Source organism: Vipera ursinii (assembly GCF_947247035.1).
Source record: "Vipera ursinii genome assembly, chromosome: 2".
Taxonomy (NCBI): Eukaryota; Metazoa; Chordata; class Lepidosauria; order Squamata; family Viperidae; genus Vipera; species Vipera ursinii.
The window spans coordinates 6,563,346-6,580,328 of NC_139513.1; the positions used below are offsets into that span (position 1 = coordinate 6,563,346).

At 39.7% G+C, this 16,983-nt stretch overlaps 1 protein-coding gene and 1 long non-coding RNA gene across 2 annotated transcripts in view; both read right to left on the bottom strand.

Annotated features, from left to right (window-relative positions):
* LOC310635946 overlaps positions 1-16,983 on the bottom strand; it is an 871,275-nt gene that overhangs the window by 423,218 nt on the left and 431,074 nt on the right. The window lies entirely within an intron of this gene.
* Positions 1-16,983, bottom strand: part of LOC310633274 (vomeronasal type-2 receptor 26-like) — a gene marked incomplete at both ends in the record, with an annotated part of 160,537 nt that overhangs the window by 135,830 nt on the left and 7,724 nt on the right. The window contains one exon of the mRNA XM_083350974.1: positions 2,490-2,728. Coding sequence (XP_083207100.1) covers positions 2,490-2,728 — 239 coding nt within the window. The remainder of the gene's footprint in view (positions 1-2,489; positions 2,729-16,983) is intronic.

Below are 16,983 nucleotides of genomic sequence, written 5' to 3' on the forward strand. Positions count from 1 at the left end.
TCCTTCATGAGATCTGGTAATTCATTAACCTCTAGACTGAATAAATGCTTCTTTTTCTTTAAAAAAATGCTTTTTATTTTTACTCCAAAGTTAAAAATACAGACTCCAAAAACAAGGAAAAAGATTATACAAAAACAAAAGAAAACCAAAATTTATTTATTTATTTATTTTATTTTAATTCCATTTATATCCCGCCCTTCTCTGAAGACTCAGGGCGGCTTACAAGCTTAGCAGTAGCCTTCATTCTATGTATATGCTTGCTTATTAGGGCTTTCACACACACCCCAAGCGGCATTATTACAAAGTCAGCTTAATTGCCCCCAACAATCTGGGTCCTCATTTTTACCTACCTCGGAAGGATGGAAGGCTGAGTCAGCCTTGAGCCTGGTGGGATGCGAACCTGCAATAATTGCAGGCAGCTGGTGTTACTTAAGGAGGCATTAGCCCACTGCTCCACCAAGGCAAACAGAACATTAAAAATGTGCATTAAAAAAGAAAAACACACGCACACACATACATATATTATCTCCACTAGTTAAAAACTGATAAAAATATTGCAACAATATTAGTTCCCACCCTTGTGAAGGAGGTCCAAAATTTTTAAACTTCTATCTCTACTTGCAATTTATTTGACCTGCAGTCTATCTACTAGGTCGATAACAAAATGGTCAGCAATAAAGCAGGAGTAAAATTAAATTTTCAAATGCCTCTGTAACAATCTATTATTGTATTTAATTCATAGAAAGTCTATTATCTATCTTCTTATCTATCACCAACCACTACAGCACTCAAATCTGATCTGTCCCAGATGAAATATCCTCTTTGCTTTTTAATAACATCTTTTATCAATTATTGTCTGATTAAATATAGTAAGTCCATTTTCCAAAATCAATCAATCTTCCCAGAAAGTCTACAAAAAGAAGCATTCTAGTTCAATATAATACGCCCATTCTGCACTCTCCATCAATCTTAAAAAAACAATTTATCATTCATCAATTCTGTCAACTCTAAATGTGTAAGGTCCACATTTCTTTCAGTCTTCTCCACCAAATCTGCCATTTTCCAACCAAGCTCCATTTTTAAGTCTGGTTTGGCTGCAGTTGCTTGCATTTGGGCATTCACTTTAGATTAATTTATAGCCATTGTTATTTTACCAAACTTTTCTATTTGAATTTGTAGATTAAAAAGCATTATTTTTTAAAAAAAATGCTTCCCAGAGGACTTTATATTTAAGCTGATGAATATCTGAACTCCAGTAGCTTAGCAACCAAAGATAAGGAGTTCTTCAAGAATAGAGGACAGAAAACTTTGAATTAATATTCCTCACAGTAAAAAAGAATAAAGATTTTCAGTAAAAAATTTATTGAATAAAAATGTTTCAAGTATGCACCCTTGTGCTATCCCTTAGTACGTATTGTTCCTACTTCTTATGGCTCCATCAAACCCAAATATCCCTCTCAAACATGTGCATGTAGAAAGGGGTTTTGGTGATGGTCAAAATTCTTTGTTATTTCTTAAGGGCATTCAATTTGCTTCATAATATTTCTCTCTTTCCTCTATCAAATGCTGCACTAAGATCTACAAAGTCAGAGAACTATTATTTCCAATGACTGATATATTTTGTAAATAGATGGTTCAAGATAAATCTATTGTCAATAGAAGATCTACTCTGCCCAAAGCTTGCCTGTTACTCTGCATGGATACACTTGTCATCTATTAAGCTCTCAGCTATACTCAAGAAGAACTTATCATATACTTTGGGCATAATATCTATATAAGATGAATGGGCATGTAATTGCTAGGATCCTTTTTATTCCCTTTTTAATATATAGAAACTAATGTTGTCATCTTCAACCTAATTGATTATGGTAGGAATTATTTGTATGTGTAAGTGAACTGGCCAATAGATGCTCCCACCAGTGGGGATATTTTTTAAATATTTCAGCTGGTAAACATTCCTCTCCAGGAGCTCTATTGTTTTTCAAGCCTTTTATGATGAACATCATGAACATTTTTTAGTTAAGAAGTGTTGACATGTTGCCAGTATACTTAAAATATAATTTTCATAGTGATTTATTGATGCTGTGGTCCCTATGAGTTCATATGTGTTTTATCAGCCCTAGGTAAGATAATTCATTTGGATTCTTTCAATGAATCTAGGATTTGTTTACCATTGAAAGTATCATTTTTGTTAAGATTAAGATCTCTGCAGCACCTTCCATTTTTGCAGAACTCTTTGATCAGACACAGTTTCTCCTCACCTTCCTAGCAGTGCAGCAGAAGGCCCAAATCAATGAGCATAATCTCATAAGGGGAAATTACTGCTTTCATGCTTGTCTCCTCAGTGCTATAGATCTCAATCATTAACCATGATGTTACAATGGGCATGGTGAAAAGCAGCACTTCAGTTCCAAAGAGAAGATGGTTGGATCTATCACCCACCCACCACATGCTACTCTATTTACATATAGAAAGAAATACATATAAACCTGTGGGACTTTGTAGGTGCCTCCTAATGTTGACATCTGAATGGAGATGTCATCGGCTGCTCCATCAACAAGAGCCAAAATGTTGTCCTTCTTTCCACAGCTGTAGTTGGGAACATTGGCTTCTCCAGTAGAGAGAATGTCCAGCAAGGCCTCTGAAGTGCCAAGTGTGTTCAAATAGTTGTCATGAATGTTGTAGCCAAGTGTGAGATTTTGCGGAAGCCAGGGAGTCTTGTTGGCCACTTGAACATTAAAAATGTAACGAACTATTCTTTTCACATCAAAAGGTAAACTAATGTAAAAAATCATCATTATTTTCATCATTAACAACAATAAAAAGATACTTTTGCGATGTAATCCTCTTTGTCTCCACAAGCCTTCTGAGTCTTCAGCTAATATTGGTCCAAAATCTGATGCAAAAGAGAGTTACCTACCCCCATTAAATTTTTAGTGAATGCTGGGAAGATGGAATTTAGATAGTTTCTTCTAAGGATAAGAATCGCAGACACTATTATTTGTAGCAGTAGTAATTTTCATCTGCCTAGTAACCAGGATTCAAAACCATTCAATCATTAAAGTAGGACCGTCACAATAGGAAGAGACCATTTCATTAGTGACCCAGAAAAGAAATTCTAAAATCAAGACATCCTCTATTCCTATAAAGCTCAGCTATTGAATATAAATTATCAGTTGTAAAAACATGGATATATATATTATATTTATTAAATTTTTATACTGCCCTTCTCCCGAAGGACTCAGGGTGGTGTACAGGGCAATAAATATCGAAATACAAAATACAAAAGTTAAAAAAAAATAAATAATTGTGCCCAATATAATACAATAATTAAAAACTATGTTAAAACCAAACCCAAACCCCAAACCCATCAGACCAGGCCGGATTGTTCAAATATATACGTTTTTAGATCGCGTCGGAAGGAGCGAAGGTCGGGGGCCATCCGGAGCTCAACCGGCAAGCGGTTCCATAGGTCTGGCGCACCCACAGAGAACGCCCTCCCCCTGGGGGCCACCAATCGACATTCTCTGATCGGAGGCACCCTGAGGAGGCCCTCTCTGTGGGAGCGCACTGGACAGAGGGAAGTTGACGCCGTAGGTAATGCAGACCCATGCCATGTAGGGCTTTATAGGTGATTACCAGCACCGTGAATCTCACCCGGAAGGCAACTGGCAGCCAATGCAGCTCGCGGAGCAGAGGTGTAACATGGGAGTATCGGGAGAGCCCCAACACCACTCGCACGGCTGCATTCTGCACCAGTTGAAGCCTCCGAGTGGTCCTCAAGGGCAGCCCCATGTAGAGAGCGATATTAGCTGGGACAGACGAAATTACAATAATCACTACTTTTAACATGTGAGTATTCAGCTGATGAATTCAGGATTGAACTGGGAAAGGTATATAATCTGGATTTTTTTCCAGGGCTTTCTCTCCACCCCCATCTTTGGATTTGAGCTTTTTGCACAAAATAAGACAAAATCAAAATGGAAATCAAAATGATTGAAGAAATTAGACTTGACCTGCAATATAGGCATCAGTGAAATGAGGAGAAGAGAAAGAGAGCATTAGAACTGAGAATGGAGTGAGTGCAACTCCATCACATTGACTTACATGTGAGACTGAATAGAAGGAGCCTTATTGAAAGGCAATATTGTTGTATGAAATATTTTTGTTGCAGTGGTGATCATAGTAATGAGATGGTCTCCTGGCCTATAATAGCTCCACGGTCTTTTCCCATCCTCCAAATTCAGTGGGCACTTCATTCCAAGCTTCCCAGAGACTGGCTGGGACATCAGCAATATTAGAAGCAGAATCAGCAGGTCCATTATTCATAGGGCTGAATCAACCCCCTTCTCTTTTCTAAGCAAAAATAAGAAAAGCCGGCAGAAATCACAGATGGAAATGCCAGTGGCTTTCCTGATTCAAACAGAGACAAAGGGAGCTTCACATGGAAAGGAGAGAAAGAGATATTCAAAAGCACAGCCCCTTAACTTTTGCCACACAGAGGGTGACCGGAAGCATTTATCCTTTTTTTGATGCAAAACTTCTTTCATCATTCTTCAGTCTGATGTTTACATCAAAAGGAAGTAGTAGCAGAAGAGAACTCAAGAGACCAGAATTGTGAAAATTACAGAGAGAAGCAATTCGCCCTCTGGGGATCTTTAACTTTTTTGGAGCTCCATGTGCAAAGGGGTAGCTGGATAAAGACACATTAGTGAAAAATCACAGATACGTACATCACTTGGGGCACTGTTCTGTAGCCTTTGTGGTTCTTCCTGTCAGGTCTTGCCCAGAAAATTATGCTGGAGCAAGATAGTTCAACACCCAGATAATGGCTTCTGCTGGCCTCCTGTGGTAAATTATCTACAGAGACCACTGGGAAAGGTCATTCAGAACTGTGGAGTTGGTGACATTTTAGGGTGGTGGCAGTTAAACTCTAGTGCTGCCTGTCTTCTAATGCCTATTAAGTAATCAGTACCCTTGAAGCCTGTTTAATGTCTAAGGCTCAAATGTTTAGCACCTGTTTATCTTGTTTTCTATTAGATCCCCCTGTATCAATCCTAATTGGAGCTGATTTTAAAATTGCTCGTGATTGAAGTGAAATTTTATTTCTCATCTTTTCTAGAAATATCAATTTTTGTATGAGAGCTGACTGAGAGCAGGAAAATGACAGCCTGTGGATTCTACCATTTGGTTAATAGGGAGAAAGTTATACAGTGGATAGATCTTTTTTTTCTTGAATAGCTCTTAGACTTATATACTGCTCCATAGTGTTTTATAGCACTCTCGGAGTGGTTTATAAATGTCAGCCTCTTGCCCCCAATTATCTGAGTCATCATTTTACTGACATGGAAGGAGGGAAGGCTGAGTCAATCTTGAGCTGGTGTGTTTTGTCTATCGTCACAGCCACTTGTGACATGAAACCGTTTGTAAGTAAAGCCACACACAACTTTGCTGGTCTCCGTGTTAATGAAATGGGCAGCAGTGCTGACTTCCCTGTTGTGTGATCACCACAAAGGGTGGGATGTCTTTTATGTTTGTTGTGTAGGTGGTGGCCCCAGGTATGGCAAATGCTGAGGAATTTCCAGAGAAGAAAAAGGAATAAAGAATTGCCTTTTTCAGTGATTTTTCAGTGTTTTTTCTTACCTTTGGGGTGCTGTAGTGGTAATTACAGCTGTTTCACTGATTAACTGTCCTCACTGTTAGAATTAAGGAGAAACTTCCTAACAGTGAGTACAATTAAACAATGAAACAGCTTGCCTTCAGAAATCGTGGGCGCTCCATCATCGGAGGCTTTTAAGAGGAGACTAGACAGTCACTTATCTGAAATGGTATAGGTTCTCTTGCTTGAGCAGGGGGCTGGAATAGAAGACCTCCAAGGTCCCTTCCAGCTATATTCTATTCTTCCGATTCAAACTGCCAAATTGCTGGCATTTGGTGGTCAGCATAATTAGCCTGCAATACTGTATTCTAACCACTGTGCCACCATGGCTCTTAACACTCTCTTAACGCTCTCTCTATTGTCCTTCCATATTTTTGTAAGCACTGGGAACTTTTTTGCTTTACTAAATAAACAGAGGGCTATGATGTCTGTAGCTGGGAAGGTGGCAGTTCTAACAACATGGTGCCTTGGTGGAGCAGTGGGCTGATGCCTCCTTAAGTAACACCAGCTGCCTGCAATTAGTGCAGGTTCGCATCCCACCAGGCTCGAGGTTGACTCAGCCTTCCATCCTTCCGAGGTAGGTAAAATGAGGACCCAGATTGTTGGGGGCAATTAAGCTGGCTTTGTAATAATGCCGCTTGGGGTGTGTGTGAAAGCCCTAATAAGCAGGCATATACATAGAATGAAGGCTACTGCTAAGCTTGTAAGCCGCCCTGAGTCTTTGGAGAAGGGCGGGATATAAATGGAAATAAAATAAAAAATAAAATAAAATGGTCCATGGTGCAAGCTGATTTCTTGAAACAACCTGCCAGAAATCTCTTAGGAGCAACCTCATGGTCCCTTTTCTTTTTCTGTGAATGTGTTTAGTGGAGTGGGGCCCCTTTGGCCTATGCATTTGGTTAAGAAATGTTCAATTTTACATGTTGGAAAACAAAACCAGAATGTAAAGTATAAGTTAGGTGGTATTGACTAGTAGATGATCCTCATTTTGTTAAGGACCAGGACGTACTTATCTCTTATGAGTTATATTCTAAAATTCATTGTAAAAGCTTTGCTAAAAAGCACTAAAAGTTGTGAATTTAAATTTACAAAGGGTTTTTTTTTGGGGGGGGGAATACTGTATTGCTAACTAGAGCTTACAAACATGCATTAGGCCAATCCTAGAATATTGTTCAACTGTTTGGAATCCTTACCGCATATCGGACATGAATACAATCAAGCAAGTTCAGAAGTACTTTACAAGAAAGGTCTTGCTCTTTTCTGTCCATAATAGAATATCTTATGCTACTAGGCTTGAAAGCCATGGCAAATCTAGACAGCACACTAAAAATCAGAGACATCACCATGCCAACAAAAGTGCATATAGTCAAGGCTATGGTCTTCCCAGTTACAATGTATGGCTGTGAAATTGGACCATAAGAAAGGCTGAGTGCCAAAGAATGGAGGCCTTTGAACTATGGTCCTGGAGAAGACTCCTGCGAGTCCCTTGGACTGCCAGGCGATCAAACCGGTCAGTCCTAGAGGAGATCAACCCTGACTGCTCTTTAGAAGGCCAGATCCTGAAGTTGAAACTCAAATACTTTGGTCACCTAATGAGAAGGAAGGACTCACTGGAGAAGAGCCTCATGCTGGGAAAGATTAAGGGCAATAGAAGAAGGGGACGACAGAGAATGAGGTGGATGGATGGAGTAGTAGGTGTGAGCTTAAATGGTCTCCAGAAGATGGTAGAGGACAGGAAGGGCTGGAGGAACATTCTCCATGGGGTCATGATGGGTTGCACATGACTTCTCAACTAACAACAACATAACTCAGATTATGTTGACCTGCAAGTGTCTTTCATTGATAACCAAACAGAGGTTTATTTCTGAATTGCCCTCATATGTAATACATTTCTAGTCCTAAGGTTGAAATTTCATTTTTTCCAGTGTCATGCAAATGTCCAACAGTGGTTTCCAAGCAGAATAAAAGCTAGACAAATCATTTTCTTTAATCACCATCCCCCCCAGCTCCATTAACTTCACCATCCATTCATGATGTCTGGTACTCCCATCTCTTTACGAAATTGCCACAATTTATTGTGATCCACACAATCAAAGGCTTTAGCATAGTCAATGAAGCAGAAGTAGATGTTTTTCTGGAACTCCCTAGCAGCTTTCTCCATGATCCAGCATATGTTGGCAATTTGATCTCTAATTCCTTTGCATCCTTGAAATCTTGCCTGTACTTCTGGTAGTTCTTGATCCACATACTGCTGGAGTCTAGCTTGTAGGAGTTTAAGCATAACTTTACTAGCATATGAAATGAGTGCAATGGTTCAATAGTTTGAACATTCTTTGGCATTGCCTTTCTTTGGAATTGGAATGTAAACTGACTTTTTCCAATCCTGTGGCCCCTGTTGAGTTTTCCAAATTTGCTGGCAAATTGAGTAGCACTTTTACTGTGTCTTTTAAGATTTTGAATAGCTCAGCTGGAATACTGTCACCTCCACTAGCTTTGTTGTTGCTCAGCTTTCCTAAGGCCCACTTCACATTCTAGGATGTCTGGCTCAGGGTCAGTGACCACCCAATTGTGGTTATCTGGGATGTTAAGCTTGTTCTTGTATAGTTCTTCTGTGTAGTTTTGCCACCTCTTCTTTATCTTGTCTACCTCTGTTAGGTCCCTGCCATATTGGTCCTTTATCATGCCCATCTTTGCATGAAATGTTTCCTTTATATTTCCAATTTTCTTGAAGAGGTCTCTTGTCCTCCCTATTCTATTGTTTTCTTCTATTTCTTTGCACTGTTCATTTAAGAAGGCATTCTTATCTCTTCCAGTTATTCTCTGGAATTCTGCATTCAATTGGGTGTATCTTTCTCTTTTCCCCTTGCCTTTCGCTTCCCTCCTTCCCTCAGCTATTTGCAAAGCTTCCTCAGACAGCCATTTTGCTTTCTTGCATTTCTTTTTCTTTGGGATGATTTTAGTTGCTACCTGTTGTACAATGTTGTGAACCTCCATTCATAATTCTTCAGGCACTCTGTCTATCAGATCTAATTCCTTAAATCTATTTGTCACCTCTACTGTTTATTCATCAGGGATATGATTTAGTTCATACCTGAGTGGCCTAGTGTTTTTTCCTACTTTCTTCAGTTTAAGCCTAAACTTTGCAATGAGAAGCTCATGGTCTGAGCCACAGTCAGCTCCTGGTCTTGTTTTTACTGACTGTATAGAGCTTCTCCATCTTTGGCGGCAGAGCACATAGTCAATCTGATTTCTGCGTTGACCGTCTGGTGATGTCCATGTGTAGAGCCGTCTCTTGGGTTGTTGGAAAAGAGTGTTTGCTATGACCATCGTATTCTCTTGACAAAATTCTATCAGCCTGTGCCCTGCTTCATTTTGTACTCCAAGGCCGAACTTCCAGTTATCTTTTGGCTTCCTACTTTATCATTCCAATCCCCCATGATGATAAGGACATCATTGTTTGGTGTTAGTTCTATAAGGTGCTGTAGGGCTTCATAGAACCGTTCAATTTCATCTTCTTTAGCACCGATGGTTGGGGCATAGACTTGGACTACTGTGATATTGAATGGTTTGCCTTGGATTCGAACTGAGATCATTCTGTCATTTTGGGGATTGTATCCCAGTATTGCTTTTATGGGAGGTGACTCACAGAGGTTTTACAGTCATGTGAAAAGTAAGTACACCCTCTTTGATTTCTATGGTTTTATGTATCAGGAGATAGTAAAAGTCATCTGGCCCTTACAAGTTCTTAAAAGTAGGTAAATACAACCTCAGATGAACAACAGTACATAACATATTACACCATGTCATCATTTATTTTATACACTCCCCCCTCCCCTCAAAGGCCAAATTCCCCTTTGCTTTCCGGACACATCCAGTCAGCAGGGTCAGGGGCGATTGAGAAATGGAATAGAAGGGACCACATATATTCAACAACTCCCTCTAACCAAAATAGAGTTTTAGAAATAGTCTGTAGCTTTACACACACCCCTGTACGGTGTCAGCAGGATGGGACATAGGATCAATCTCACAACACTCATCCTATATGGGTGCCCCAGCTGTTGTCCCTGGTCACAGACAGAAGATTGTAAGATACAAAGTTGATGTTGCATTTAATTACGGCAGCGAGACTTTTAGTAGCACAATATTGAAAGAAGGAAGAACTGCCGACTATAGAAGAGTGGACTTTGAAAGTTTCTAACTTGGCGGAAATGGCAAAGATTTCAGCATATTTGAAAGATCAATCGCAACAGAGATACATTGTGGAATAGAGAAGATGGATTGTATATATTCAGAATAAATATGGGACTAAAAAGTATCATTTAGCATTTGAATAAGTAGCTTTTTATGACGTATAATTAGTTAGTAGTTATTTTATTAATATTTTGACTATGGAGAGTTAAAGTGTGATAGAATTTAATGTTTTATTATTGTTGTTAGCATATTTTAGATTATGCTTGTTTATATTATTATACCCTGTATTCAGCTCTGGGAAGTCGGGGAGGGGGGAGGGGAGGGGAGGGGGTAGGGGAGAGGGGAGGGGGAGGAGGGGGCTGTTTTGTTTTTTTATTCAAAAATGTATTGTAAAACTTTTCAATTAAAAAAAAAGAAGAATGTAAGATTGTGAAATCCACCTGACATCCGTTTCTGTAGAATCCAACACAGGACCACCAAATAACAACAACAACAACAACAACAACAACAACAACAACAATAATAATAATAATAATAATAATAATAATAATAATAATAATAACAACAATAAAAAAATGCAATAATCAAGGCTCACTGCAGTTATTATTTATTCAGTGGACACTGGAGGACTTTACCTCCTGAAAATAGTGGGAGGAAATCCTGCAGATAAAATGATGCACTGATATTTATACATTTCAGGAAAGGAGGACAAAATGATAATTATGCATATGCATATCTAATAGATCACATAAACATGAATATTCATAACTAGAAAGTCTCAGGTTACTTCCCCAGCTATGTACCATTAATATCCTTAAGAAAGAGTTTTTGTCTAAATAAAAAGGACCACATCAGTTGAACTGCCATGCCAGGTTTGATAAAATGTAATGAGAAATGAGGTGTCAAGGTTGCTTCATGGGTTCCTTCTATCTTTCTAAATTGTTAACCTACTTCCATTTTTCCAAGAACTCACAGCACTCTTTTGCAGCTGTCCTATAATAATTTCAAGTGAAATAATAATTTCAAGTGAAATAGCTGGACTCCCTCATTTATGGAGAACACTTTGGGCCATTTTCTAGGTTTAGCTTAGAGTTTAATTTTTTTCTTTAATTTATTTTCCCTCTGAATTTTGTATTTTAATCTTTTTAATAAAATAAAAATTTAAATGTAAATTCCTCTTTCTCACATGTCTAAGTTTCTTCTTGTTGTAAACTGTTCCTTTGTATTTAGGTCTGGCTTCAGAATGATCACGTAACACTTGGGGATGAAGATGCAGCCCAGCAGACCAACACTAGAGGACAAGATGGAGAAGACCTGAACAGCCACCATGTATTTCCCTTTGGTGCTCAGATAGGTGGGCACAAAAGTCACCCAGACACTGCAGAAGACCAGCATGCTGAAGGTGATGAGCTTGGTTTCATTGAAGGCCCCAGGGAGATTTCTGGCTAGGAAAGCCACCATGAAGCACATCGCAGCCAAGAAGCCCAGATAGCTGAGGGTGATATAGAACATGACAACAGAGCCTTCGTTGCATTGTAGGATGAGGACTCCAGGCTGAGAGTGGAGGTCAAAGTCAGGGAATGGGGGAGAAACTCCAAGCCAGATGGAGCAGATGACAATTTGGATGGCAGAACAAGAAAGGATGATGGAGTTGGATAAGCTTTTCCCCAAGCATCTCTTCACTCGGTTTCCTGGTTTTGTGGCCAGGAAAGCCAGTACCACTGTGATTGTTTTGGCCAAGAGAGAAGAAATGGCAACTGAGAAAATGATGCTGAAAACCATTTGTCGGAGAAGGCAGGTAACTTTCCTTGGTTGACCAATGAAGAGAAAAGGAGACAAGAAGCAAAGCAGGAGGGCGACCAGGAGGATGTAGGAGAGGTCCCGGTTGTTGGCTTTGACAATAGGAGTTTCTCGGTATTTAATTAATGTGATTAAAACAAGGCCTGTGGTTAGGAACAAGACTAGGGTAAAAGAGATCAGGATAATACTCAGATGTTCTTCATAAGACAGGAAGGTTAAGACTTTGGGAATACATTGGACTCGATTCTCATTTGGATATTTCTCATCAGGACACTTGGTGCATTTTTCCATATCTGACAAAAAAAACATACAACCCACCAATATTTCTTTACTATTCTGTCTTTTTACATTTCAAGAAATATGGTCTTGGAAGAACATTCAATGAAAGCAACATTTTTTTAAAACAATCCCTCAATTTAACAATTCCTCAGCAGAAAATTAAAAAGAATCTATTTTTGAAAATATATCTACAGTATAGCTAAAGTCTATAAAGTCCTAGGACCTGAAGAATGTCCTGTTTAATTTAATTTCCTGTTTAAGAGTCAGTTTACTCTTTAGGCCCAGTTCAGAGGATGTCTATCTTGTGAAAATTCACCAGTAGAGAAAGCTAGTCCTGCAAACAATCTGGGGTTGTCTACTCACATAAATGGTTAAATGGGTTTAATGAGGTGCAACCATAACTGTCCACACCCTCTCATTGTGGACCAATGATACCTTCTTGGTCGTCCTCTCAGGGGGAGGCCCATGTAGAACCCCCCTCTTCCAGGAAGTTGGTGTAAGACCTTTCCTCAAGTTTCAAGGAACTCAAATATTCTTAGACAGAGAAACATGGAAGGGAATATCCAAACCGAAAAGCAGAAGAGGTTGCTTTATCTGGCACTAGTAAAGCTTGCAAAATCTGCGACACACTCCTACTTCTTCTGAGTCCCTTCCTCAAGTTTGTTTTGTTATTCTTCCATTAAGATATAAAATTGTGCAATTTAAAAATAAATTAGAAAACAGTAGAACTGCAGTCTGTCCTTCAACTTGCACTTTTATAAAAAAAATGCTCTGGATAAATCCACTGGCATGAGGCCTGCCTCCCTCCCCCTTTTTTTCTTTTTTGGTCAACCACCTTCCTGAGTGGAGATCATCCCCTCTGGACAAGGAACACAGTCATAGCAGCAGACTGGCTCTCCTTCTTGAACTTGCTTGACAAATCCTGGACGACATTTTCCCACACATTTGGATTCAGGCAGAGACTAAGCAGAAAAACAAGGAATTACAAAAAAAATAATAATTGTCAAGACTAACCATCTATGGAAAATGGAGGCCAACATGAATATTAGACAAGTAGTCTCTGGGCTTCATATAGGTAAAGGTAAAGGTTCCCCTTTAGTCGTTTCCGACTCTAGGGGCCAGTGCTCATCTCCGTTTCAAAGCCGAAGAGCCAGCGCTTGTCCGAGGACATCTCCATGGTCCTGTGGCCGGCATGACTAGACGCCAAAGGCGCACAGAACGCTGTTACCTTCCCACCGTAGTGGTCCCTATTTTTCTACTTGCATTTTTACGTGCTTTCGAACTGCTAGGTTGGCAGAAGCTGGGACAAGTAACAGGGGCTCACTGTTACGCGGCACTCGGGATTCGACCCGCCAAACTGCCGACCTTCCGATCGACAAGCTCAGCGTCCTAACCCACTGAGCCACCGCATCCCTTTGGGCTTCATATAAATATATATAAATACATAGTTACATAAAAACTAATTGGGACTGTCAAACTTAAAGGAGATGATCTTTGGGGTTTTTTCTACATATTTTCTTCAATTTAAATTGTTGCTATCTTGATCAAAGGAGACTAAGTCTTTTCTAGAAATGTTGGGAAATTACAAGGAGTTGAATCATGAGAACATGTCCTCAAAAAAAATAATAATTCAAACATCATTTGCTGCAGCATGTGAGACTTAGATATACAAGAAAAGGCAACACCAACTGACATAGAAAGACAAATTCATATTTATTATTAGATAAATTTTGAGCCTCCTTTGTTCCCCCTAGGGAACAAGATCAAGATCAATAATTGCATTCAAGTGGCTTTCAGATTAAGTGCCCTCTTAGAAATCAAAGGCCAGAACTAAATAGAATTTATTTTCTAATTCTCCATCATTAATTCTGATATCATAACTTCACTTTCAAGTCAAGTTTCAATGCTTCAATTTTCTTGGCCAGGGATTTATCTCCCATCAGACCAGTCATTATGATTATAAACTGAAAGCTTCACCCTCTTTCCTTGGAGCAGAAACCCTATTGCACTAGTGGGGTGAAAGAGAAGCATAAATAACTCTGACCTGGTCTGGTCTGCTTAAGAACATCATAAACTATGGACCTTGCCTATGAGGCGACACTTTTCCAACTAGGATAAACTGAATCTGAATTCCAAAGTTTATTTCTCACTGGGACCAACAGTACCACACACCAGTTTTTACTGAATTTCACTGGATTCCAATTTCTCATGTTTGGAGATCAGGTCCCCTGAAAGGGCAGGTTTATAGCCTTTGATGTTCTTAAGAAAACCAGCCTTGGCCAGAGTTATCCATGCTTTTCTTCCACCCTATTGAGAACTTGGGGACTGGCCAAAATAATTGCTGTTTCCTTTGCTACTTTGAGATAAGGAACAATCAAATATGAGGCTATCCGCAGCACAATCCCCAGGATTTCAGAGCCTCTGTAATTTTATGGAGTTTTTTTATGGAGATACCAGATTGCAGAGAAGACACAAAATGACCTTGATGTCTATCCTAAGGTATAGTCCAGGGGTAGGCAACCTTGGCTCTTTTATGACTCATGGACTTCAACTCCCAGAATTCCTGAGTCAGCATAGCTGACTCAGGAATTCTGGGAGTTGAAGTCCATGAGTCATAAAAGAGCCAAGGTTGCCTACCCATCGTATAGTCCCTTAGCATGGCTGAAATACTTAAAACAGCATTCCATATTATAGCCTCTGAAGGAAACCTTGCTCAATAGTACCATAGTCTCCCAAGCCATTTAAGAAACCTACAAGGGTTTTCCTCCCCACATTCAATTCTTGGTCAAGGTCATCCAGTTAGCCCAATTAAAATAGGTCCTAAAGCTTTGGAAGAGGCAGAAAAAGTGCCAATATTTCACTCACCTTCTTGAGCAACTTTAACTGTGAAAGAGCATCTTGGTTGATAATAAGTCTCTGTCTTTCAAAATTCCCCAGGTTTTCTAGTATAGAATTCTCCTTAGTGGAAACCAAGCAGCTCCTGATTGTCAGATCTCCTTCTACATCTCCATTTGGTTTCAAGTACAGTTTGTCACGGGAAAAATTCCAAAACTCATTCTTAGCCAGAAAGGGATGGAACTAGAATAGAAACATCCAAGAACCTTAAAGACAGAAAACTGGATTTCTTCTTTCCCATGATCTTGGACCTTGGAGTCCTAGTGGATGATCACTTAACTATGAGCCAGCAGTGTGCAGCAGCAACCAAAAAAGTTAATACAATCCTGGGTTGTATAAACAGAGGCATAGAATCAAGATCACGTGAGTTATTAGTACTGCTTTATAAAGCCCTAGTGAGACTACCCCTCAAATACCCCTCAGCGAACACCTTGATGCAAACAAAGTCATCACTAAAAGTCAACATGGGTTCGTCAAAAACAGATCATGCCAGACAAATCTTATTACATTCTTTGACCAAGTGACAAAACTAGTGGACCAGAGGAATGCTGTAGATATAATTTACTTGGACTTCAGTAAGGCATTTGATAAAGTAGATCACAACCTACTACTTGATAAGATAGAAAAATGTGGGTTCGATAGCATTACCACCAGATGGATTTGTAGCTGGCTGACAGGCCATACTCAGTGTGTGGTCCTCAATGGAACCGCATCTACATGGAAGGAAGTGTGTAGTGGGGTGCCCCAGGGCTCTGTTCTGGGCCCAGGGCTCTTCAATATCTTCATTAATGATTTGGATGAGGGGATAGATGGGGAACTCATCAAATTTGCAGACGACACCAAGCTGGCAGGAATAGCCAATACTCCAGAAGATAGGCTTAAGATACAGAAGGATCTGGACAGACTCGAACACTGGGCACTATCTAACAAAATGAAATTCAATGGTGAAAAAAGTGAGGTTCTACATTTAGGCAAGAAAAACCAAATGCACAGGTACAGTATAGGTGGTATCTTGCTCAATAGTAGTAACTGTGAGAGGGATCTCAGCGTCCTAGTAGACAATCATTTCAATATGAGCCAGCAGTGTGCTGCAGCTGCCAAAAAAGCCAACACAGTGCTAGGCTGCATTAACAGAGGGATAGAATCAAGATCACATGAAGTATTAATACCACTTTACAATGCCTTGGTAAGGCCACACTTGGAATACTGCATCCAGTTTTGGTCACCACAATGTAAAAAAGATTTTAAGACTCTAGAAAGAGCGCAGAGAAGAGCAACAAAGATGATTAGGGGAATGGAGGCAAAAACATATAAGGAACGGCTGCTGGAATTGAGTATGTCTAGTTTAATGAAGAGAAGGACGAGGAGGGACATGATAGCAGTGTTTCAATATCTCAGGGGCTGCCACAAAGAAGAGGGAGTCAAGCTATTTTCCAAGCACCTGAGGGCAGGACAAGAAGCAATGGATGGAAACTAATCAAGGAGAGAAGCAACCTAGAACTAAGGAGAAACTTACTGACAGTTAGAACAATTAACCAGTGGAACAACCTGCCTCCAGAAGCGGTGAATGCTCCAACACTGGAAGTTTTTAAGAAGAGACTGGCCAGCCATTTGTCTGAAATGGTATAAGCTTTCCTGCCTGAGCAGGGGGTTGGGCTAGATGACCTTCAAGGTCCCTTCCAACTTTATTATTATTATTAAATACCAGGTTCCATTGCAGAATCATGCTGGAGAAGACATTACAGAAAACCTGGATCAGATTTAGGGAAGGGTAAAGAAGCCAAGAAAGAGATCAAAGGAACTGCTCTTAAATGTGAAGAAAGACAACAAGGAGAAAGAGCCATGTTGGTCTACAGTAGCTGAAAATTACAAGTCTGGGAAGATCTTTTTCAGCTAAACACTTTATTTGTTGGACAAAGGAGGATATAAGCACTCTTCCAATAACTGAAATATGGTTCTTTCAGTCTGTGGGTCACAGTAAAATGAGCTTAGTCACAAGAGAGGAGAATCTGGTAGAATACAAAGGAAAATATCCTAATAGGATGAAGAGTTTTAGAGGTGAGCCAATAAAACAGGCATGTTTGGTCTCTCTTTCACTGATTGTCTTAATGCAAAGATTGAGCAACCATCAGTTAGAGAAGCTTTTACAGGGATTGCTA